This window comes from Trypanosoma theileri (assembly GCF_002087225.1).
Source record: "Trypanosoma theileri isolate Edinburgh chromosome Unknown TM35_Tth_120_V1, whole genome shotgun sequence".
In the NCBI taxonomy this organism is placed as follows: Eukaryota; Euglenozoa; class Kinetoplastea; order Trypanosomatida; family Trypanosomatidae; genus Trypanosoma; species Trypanosoma theileri.
This window is the reverse complement of record NW_021639962.1, coordinates 5,914-13,752: the sequence shown is the minus strand read 5'-3', so window position 1 is coordinate 13,752 and position 7,839 is coordinate 5,914. Positions and strand designations below refer to the sequence as shown.

The window sequence follows — 7,839 nt, the reverse complement described above, 5'->3', positions numbered from 1 at the left end:
ATATCCCGTCCGATTTGTGAAGTTAAGCGGCCACAGGCCTCGTTAGTACGGCGATCAGTGATGGCGCTGGAACCCGGGGTGCCGTACCCTCCTCAACTTTTTTTTTTTGCCAACATCTTGGGGTAGGTGCCGTGGACCCCTGAAGTGAATCACGGCGTACCTTTGGCAATGAGGGCTGTCCAATCGCGGCGTCCAGCTTACGCACTTCCATCCCCCAGGGAAAAGCCAAACATACCTCACACATTGTTGTGGTGGGGCAGGCGGTGGGGCGCCAACAAACCAAAATACCTATGGGGCGAAATGTTTTTTTTGTACTTATTTTTCCTTATCTGAATTTCCCATGGGTTTCCTTTTCACACCACACATGGCGGTAGGGGAACGCTTTAACATATCACCATAGCGGGATTTGCCTTTACCATGAGGGTGTGGTGAATCCTTCCCTTTGTTCTTTTTGTTCACGGCGTGGGCCATCCAACAGCACCTTTTTTTACTCGGTGGCACGCGGCACCATGTCACGAGGGGAACGGGGAAGGGTCATCTTTGCGGAATACCTTTCAAACCCATCTTACTCAGCGTTGAAGTAGGGAAAGCAAGAGTTTTCCACTATCCCCAACCCCACTCATTTTATAAGTGAAACACCCCCGGGAGTCACCCCACCCCTCTTCTTCTTGTTGCGCACAAGACGCTGTGACAAGTTGGCCGCCCGCCTTGGGTTGTAGGGGTTGTGTGATCTCCTCCTCTCCCTTCTTCGGGTGAGGGATAAAAAAAAAAAGAAAAGGGCAAAACCCGACAACGAGCCTCGAGCATTGCGAACGTAGACTGGTTGCCGGGTCTCGTCCCTTTTTTTCATCATCCCCACTCTTCTTTTTCTCTCAAGTTCAAAGTCCCTGAGCACGTGATATTTCAGGCCTCAAGGTTCAGCGCCTCGGGACGTAAAGTGCCCCTCGAGCCCTGCCGAAGCGAAGCATGCCGCTTACACACAAACCCCACAGAGGCCTCAGTGGAGTGGTCCAGCAACACAACGGTGTCCTTCCCACTCACAGTGCACACACACACACAATGACAGTCTCACATGCTCATATCTGAGAGGCACTACAGCATTCACTAAAATGCACACTAAGTCACACACCTACAGAGAGGAAAAGAAAACACAAGAGCAGAGGAGAAAGAACAACAACAGGATACCAATAGCACACAAAGCACTCACAATACAATAATCACAGCTGCCATTCTCATCAGAGAAAAACATCCACCCATACCAGCACATCAAATCAACACACCCAAAAAGAAAGAAAAAGACATACCCATTACGTGAAGCCATAGCGGATCAGTCTCAGTCCATCTCCCCGCAGGCTGCAGTCACTCAAGCAAGTCACACAACAAACAACAAACACCACAAGGGTACAAATATATTCGTGGCAATGCCGTGAGTGACACCACCAAGAGAGAAAGTGAGAACAAAGAAATGTGTTTTCATTACGTGGGCGGTGCGAGTAGCAAGCTGAACACACACAGAAAAAGACTCAAACACCTACAACCCACCAATCGTTTTACCAAAATGAAAATGTAGAAAAAAAAGGAGTGACTGCGTGAGGCAGACACAATAATAGAGCAAAGGTGTAAAAGGAAAAAAAGAAATTCATTACTTACTGTGGCTGCGATGCCTGGACACAGTCCAATCCACTCCAAGGTGAACAACGGAAAATCATTGTGTACTGAACGTGTCGTGTCCATATCTTTATTCTTGATGTCCGTGCAGCAGTTTGTATATAATGAAAAAAAAGAAATCATTCCATAAAAACGAACACACAAGATACACAAGGTGTATCGGAAACGCAAAAGAGAAACACACAGCTGCACATAACGTGCAATGTAATTATAATGAAAAAACACAAGGGAAAAACAAAAGAATGAAGACAAGAAAAAGCCGTGATCACCATGTGAATATGTTCAGGAGGCAAGAACACAATTCCCAGCAGTAGGTGTGTGTGCCTTTCGTACATGGCGAGCAGTGGGAATGATGCACACATGATGACAGTCCACACACACACACACAAAGAGAAGGAGGGTCGGTAGTGTGCGTGTTCGTGTGTCTTGAACCTCCTGCCATTCTTCACATTGCAGTCACAGCAATTGAAACACATCGGGGTTGTATCTCACTCCCATGGGTAAAAGCAATAGTTATTAACATCACGGAACACACACACATCACCAGGAGGACACAGTAAATGGCGGCAAAGCAGAGCCCAGATAATAATGCCATCAAACAAAGAGGACACTCCCCTCACAAAATGATGGTTTGTCATGCGTTTAGTGCCATAGGGAGTCCAATAGATATGTTCAGCAAAAAATGCAAACAAGAGATTTATCGAACTGAAAAAAAAAAAAAAAAAAAAAAAAAAAACACAGTAAAATCCAATAAAAAGAACAGTGCCCTTACAATGCATCAGTATCCACTCAAATAAGGGTTGACTCTGCAACTGTGTCATGGGAAAACCGATCAGCACACGAGAGTGTAACCCAACACACACATCAAAACAAGAAGCAACAGTAAAGGACCATGCACCAATGCAGGACCGACACTGTTGTCTTTTTTTTTTTTGCCCTCCACCATCCGTCTTTCACTCTCCTTTTGCGCCTCATCCTCAGCAACCTTCCTCGCCCGTTCCCTCTCCCTCAGCGCTTCCTCCTCAGCTACCTTTCGCGCCCGCTCCCTCTCCCTCTGCGCCTCCTCAGCAACTTTTCTTTCCCTTTCTTCTCTCTCTTTTTGGACCCGTTCCTTCTCCCTTTGCGCCTCCTCAGCAACCCTTCTCTCCCGTTCTTCTTCCTCCCTTTGGGCCCGTTCCCTCTCCCTTTGCGCCTCCTCAGCAGCTCTCCTCGCCCTTTCCGCCTTCTCCCTATGGATCCCCACCACCTCATCGGCAACAAGCCGGACGGCCTTTTCCCTCTCTTCCATCAGTGTCACGTTATAAACAGCGGCGCTTAACAGTTCCTTTTTCTTTGGCTCCTCGATTTTCCCCGCTTTGGCCACTGCTTCCGCCATTTCCGTTACTTTATCTTTCACTCGAGAGCTTTTTAGCTTTTCATCCCCATCCCTCGAACTCTTTTCGATTTCTTCTTTAAGCTCTTTGAACCTCTTGGCCGTCTTTTCGATTGAATCTTTCGCTTCTTTCACCTGAATCAAGGCATTTACCTTCGAAACCTGTGCCTCTCCACGGAACAAATCGAACTCCGCAATAAACTTCTTTATTTGCCCGTGCGTATCGGTGCTGTTTTCAACGAGCCTATCGTCCTTCGTCCACTCCGATTTCGGTTTTCTTCCGGGTTCAAATAGTTCTTCATACATGTACTGAGCTTTGTAGAGCTCATCCATGACATTAACCGCATTGTCATATTCGACTTTGCAGAAATCCCCCGCTCTTTTGATGCTGAGTGCCTTCCTTTCAGCCTCCTTAATCCTCTCTTCGACATCGCTCGTTGTCTCTTTGACCTCGTCCAACAAGCTACCGACATCCTCCCAACCGGTGAACGTACTTGCACTCGCTTCCAGCTTCTCTTTCATCACCTTGACTTTCGCAGCGATCTCTTCGGTAAGTTTCGCGGCGGAATGCGCGCGTTTGTAACTTTCGTTTGATGTCCTTACCATCTCCCTCCACGCATTGAGACAACCCCTTCCCTCCACAAGACGTGCATATGCCCTTATCGTCGTATTACGCAAATGCCAGACCTTTTCCCTATACCTTTCCTCTTTGGTATCCTCACCATCCGCACGGACCACACACACACAACAGTGCAAGAGTACCAATAGGTACACCAGACGGCGCAGTTGGATGAACATCGTTGCCATGATTGTCACAGTGAGTTGCTTGGATCTATGGTAACAAGGAAGAAGAGGAAAAGGAGAAAAGAGATGCACATTTAACACACAAGGCAGTGGGTACACAGCAACACAGAAAGACAGAGAGAGTATACATCACAACAGCAATCAAACAATACAACCCAATGAGGGGAACAACAGTAAACCACTCACACAATAAAACACACCCAGAGTTACACAGATATTGAAACAACAGCTTGAATTTAGAAGAAGTGGAAAACAAATGGTATCAAAACAATATTGAATAAACGTCTCTACACACACTCCAATATCTTACTCGGTATTCATACACACAAAGTGTGTCTGTATTCTCATTATAATAAAACCATTACCAAGCAGCTCGAACACCAAAATACACCAAAAACACAGTGTGTACGCCCGGCAACATACAAAAACAATACCACAAATCATCAGCAAAACAAAGAGACTGTACAATAATCAACACACTTGCAAACAGAAATAAAGAAACCAACCAACGCATCACCATAATATTTATACCAACACCACAATTGGAATCTAAAACCCACTCACCCACAACCACAACAAAAATGACTGCATACATCACTGTAATACCATGCCACTCTTTACAAACAGAATCAACACACAATTACTCTCTCACACACATATTACCTCTTTATTTATTCTTATTACTATTATTTTATTTTTCCCTCAGAATGCCAGTTCACCTCTTCTTCTCCCACAGCATTATCAGCAAAAAAAAAAAAAACACTTATACCCCAGCGACCACACACATCCTTTACTCTATGGTTTGAATTAGGAGGGTAATATCAAACATATCCCCTTCCTCCCCCACCCAAAAAGGACCCCCCCCACACCTCACCCAAGAGGGACCACACCATCACATTTTTCTTTCTTTGTGTTCTTCGTGTTTTTTATGGATATTACTCCAATGGTACGGCTATCAACCGTACACCGTAGAGCACTTTAATTACCGACTTAGGAGTGGCTCCGAAGAGGAAAAAGATCCCTTCATTTTATAGGATCCTCAAGCTCTTGTAATATGATTTTTGTTGTAGCCCGTTCCCAAACAAGAGAATCAGTCTAAGAGAGATCTGATCGAGTAAACTCTACCAGATCTCTCTACTCTCACTCTTCTTACCCAGAACCCATCCTCAAGTCTCCTTTTGTTATTATTTTTGGTTATTTTTGGGTTTTTTTTATGATAAATTGCCCTCAATGAACTCCTATTTATTTTGTTGCTTGTTGGGTCGGCGACAGACGCCTTGAGCGTACTCTTCTATCAAGGTTTCCATATTCGAGCTCGTCGCTAATTTTAGAGAGGTGGGGAGGCCTTACAGAGGGGGAGGTGGGCTGCGTAGGGTTTCTCTTGGTTGTGAAAACTGTGACATAGTGTAGTTCCGCTCCACCGCAATAAAGAATTTTGCTAACCGCTTAGAAAAACATAGTTTCATCAGGGGTATATCATCAACTATCGCAAATTGAACTCGCAGTGGGTGAAGAGTGGGGCAACTCAAGAGGTGCAGAGCTGTTTCTTCGCATTCGTTACGTTGGCTGGTGTGCGCGCGAATAGGTTGATACCCGTGACGTGACATTCGGTGTAGAGTTAGGCCTGATTTACCCATACATTGACAACCGCATGGGGGACAGACTAATGCCGGAAGGTCTCGTGTTTTCTTTGTTTTGTATCTTGCATTGGTGGAATTCGCTCTTGTTGACATTCCCTGTCCATCTTGGAATTTTCTGCAGTGGAAGAAGAGGGAGGCTAGGTGTGCGTATAACTTCTGGCAGACTCCGCATTGGACTTTTTCTCTGTCCTCACGCTCCGGTGTTGGCGACGTATCTCGTTGGCGTTTCTTATTGCGCGGAAAAGTTACTTGTATTGTTGCTGGCAGAATTGGAGTTCCAGGTGGATGTTTAAACTTTTTGTGGCATGCGAGAGCTCCAATGTTGCCAAAATCGTGTAGACAAAATTCGCAGCATAGTGAAGCAGGCTGTGGGAGGTCGCCGCTGGGTGCGAGGTGCGTCCTTTTTTGGGGTTCTCAGGATGTTTTGCTCTAATATGGGCTTTGAGACCTGTTTTTGAGCGCGCTACCATATCACATTTGTCACAGGGAAATGCTGATTCCTCTGGTATCGGTTCGTCGGCTCGCGGGCGTTTTCTCTCTGGGACAGGGCATGTGACATTGTGCATGTATCTAAGGCGGCGCGTTAATCCATTTTGAAGCGGAAATGTTCGTTTACCCATACTGCAGGCAAACGGATGAAGTTTTGCTTTAGGCGAATTGGGATGGGGTAACGTTGTGGCCGGAGGTGGGGGTTGTGAAGGTGGCGGAGGTTCTGGCGGGATTTCCGGCGGGGGTGGCTCATGGGGGAATTTGATCTTCCAGAGCGCATCGGCTCTCTTGAGCCCATGTTTGTTGACCATATGATGTGCAGCGGCGTTCCTGCATGAGTATTTTCCCCCTCATTCAGTGCAGGTGGCAGGTTCCGTTGCTTTCTCTAGAGCAAAGGGCGCTAAATCAAAACACCGCCTCCCTGAGAGGGGTGGGACACTCCATGATGTTGGTAACCGGCGATTGTGAAACTCGACACTTCCGCACAAGATAATTTCTTCTCGCTTAGAAGGCAGAATGTCACATTCTCCTCAAGAAAGGTTTTGTGGAGAGCAAGCCTCTTGGCCTGGGTGAGCCCATCTGGGTTCCACTGCATTCCACGCAGTGAGGGGCCGGGATTTTCCTCTACATCACCACCACTCAGCAGCAACCTGGTGCGGGTGATACTGCTGATAGCACGTCGACCGGTGTCCCAGTACATTCTTGGATGAATTTCTGCCCAGGACGACGCGGCTGGCCCCGGTACTTTATAACACCGTAGCCTAAGGGCCAACGGGTCTTCCGAAAGGAAAACGTCGCTGGCCCCCGGCTTCTCTCGACAAGGCAACGCCGGTCACCCCGACGCGGTGCCAAAGCCAAGCGCTTCGCAAAGGATAAAAACCAATAGAACAACAAAATAGCAGAGGCGCAGCTATTGTGGAGGCCGCCTGCTTCGACCAGAAAACTGCCACCCCACCCCGGCGCCACCCCACCCGGCCAAAGTTGTGACAGACGGCGGCGGCGACGCCACCAGGCCGGCACAACCCAAAACACCGGAACAACCCAACACCTACAAGGGTTAGCTTGTGTGCGAAAATGTGCCCCAATACAACCGTAACGAGGCCCAGTAGAGCCACAGGGGCGGGAAACGCACGGCACTCGCAAAACTGAAAAATTCACCCCTGGGGGGTGGGGCTGGGAAGGGCACCCCGGAGACCCCCCCGGGAGCATAATATGTTCTTTTGCGGGTATTTCGGGTACAACCATGCCAGGCCGAATGCGCCATATCCCGTCCGATTTGTGAAGTCAAGCGGCCACAGGGCCATTCAGTACGGTGGTGAGTGCTGGCGCTGGAACCCGGGGCGCCGTACCCTCCTCAACTTTTTTTTTGCCACCATCTTGGGGCAGGTGCCGTGGACCCCTGAAGTGAATCACGGCGCGACTTTGGCAATGGCGCCGAACTTGCGCGCATCCATCCCTCAGGGAAGCCAAACATACCTCACACATTGTTGGATACGGGGTGGGGTGCCAACAAACCAAAAATACCCATGAGGCGAAATGTTCTTATGGGGGAAAATGTTCTTGTTCTGCTTTTTTTTTCTTTTCTGCATTTCCCATGGATTTCCTTTTCACACCACTCACGGCAGTAGCGGAACGCCTTATCATCACCGTAGCAGAATTTGCCTTTATCATGGGGGTGTGGTGAATCCTTCCCTATGTTCTTTGTTCATGGTGTGGGCCATCCAACAGCACCTTTTATTCGGTGGGACGCGGCACCAAGTCACGAGGGGAACGGGGAAGGGTCATCTTGGCGGAATACCTTTCGAACCCATCTTACTCAGCGTTGAAGTAGGGAAAGCAAGAGTTTTCCACTATGCTTAACCCCTC

The 7,839-nt window shown here is 47.9% G+C and overlaps 6 protein-coding genes across 6 annotated transcripts; 2 read left to right on the top strand and 4 right to left on the bottom strand.

The window, feature by feature from the left end:
- Nucleotides 1-2,500: 2,500 nt before the first annotated feature.
- TM35_001201070 (uncharacterized protein) lies at nt 2,501-3,847 on the bottom strand (the record flags this gene model as incomplete). Its single annotated transcript, XM_029031794.1, has 1 exon — nt 2,501-3,847. The coding sequence occupies one exon, from the start codon at nt 3,845-3,847 to the stop codon at nt 2,501-2,503; it is 1,347 nt and encodes a 448-aa protein (XP_028876916.1).
- Nucleotides 3,848-5,190: 1,343 nt separating this feature from the next.
- On the bottom strand, nt 5,191-5,577 carry TM35_001201060 (Tbingi protein; the record flags this gene model as incomplete). Its single annotated transcript, XM_029031793.1, has 1 exon — nt 5,191-5,577. One exon carries the CDS (start codon nt 5,575-5,577, stop codon nt 5,191-5,193), a length of 387 nt encoding a protein of 128 aa, XP_028876915.1.
- A 152-nt stretch (nt 5,578-5,729) lies between these two features.
- Nucleotides 5,730-6,284, bottom strand: TM35_001201050 (Tbingi protein; the record flags this gene model as incomplete). Its single annotated transcript, XM_029031792.1, has 1 exon — nt 5,730-6,284. One exon carries the CDS (start codon nt 6,282-6,284, stop codon nt 5,730-5,732), a length of 555 nt encoding a protein of 184 aa, XP_028876914.1.
- An 89-nt stretch (nt 6,285-6,373) lies between these two features.
- On the bottom strand, nt 6,374-6,673 carry TM35_001201040 (Tbingi protein; the record flags this gene model as incomplete). The annotated part of the gene is made up of 1 exon (XM_029031791.1): nt 6,374-6,673. One exon carries the CDS (start codon nt 6,671-6,673, stop codon nt 6,374-6,376), a length of 300 nt encoding a protein of 99 aa, XP_028876913.1.
- Nucleotides 6,674-7,185: 512 nt separating this feature from the next.
- Nucleotides 7,186-7,503, top strand: TM35_001201030 (uncharacterized protein; the record flags this gene model as incomplete). Its single annotated transcript, XM_029031790.1, has 1 exon — nt 7,186-7,503. The coding sequence occupies one exon, from the start codon at nt 7,186-7,188 to the stop codon at nt 7,501-7,503; it is 318 nt and encodes a 105-aa protein (XP_028876912.1).
- Nucleotides 7,504-7,509: 6 nt separating this feature from the next.
- Nucleotides 7,510-7,833, top strand: TM35_001201020 (uncharacterized protein; the record flags this gene model as incomplete). Its single annotated transcript, XM_029031789.1, has 1 exon — nt 7,510-7,833. One exon carries the CDS (start codon nt 7,510-7,512, stop codon nt 7,831-7,833), a length of 324 nt encoding a protein of 107 aa, XP_028876911.1.
- Between the last annotated feature and the right edge of the window lie 6 nt (nt 7,834-7,839).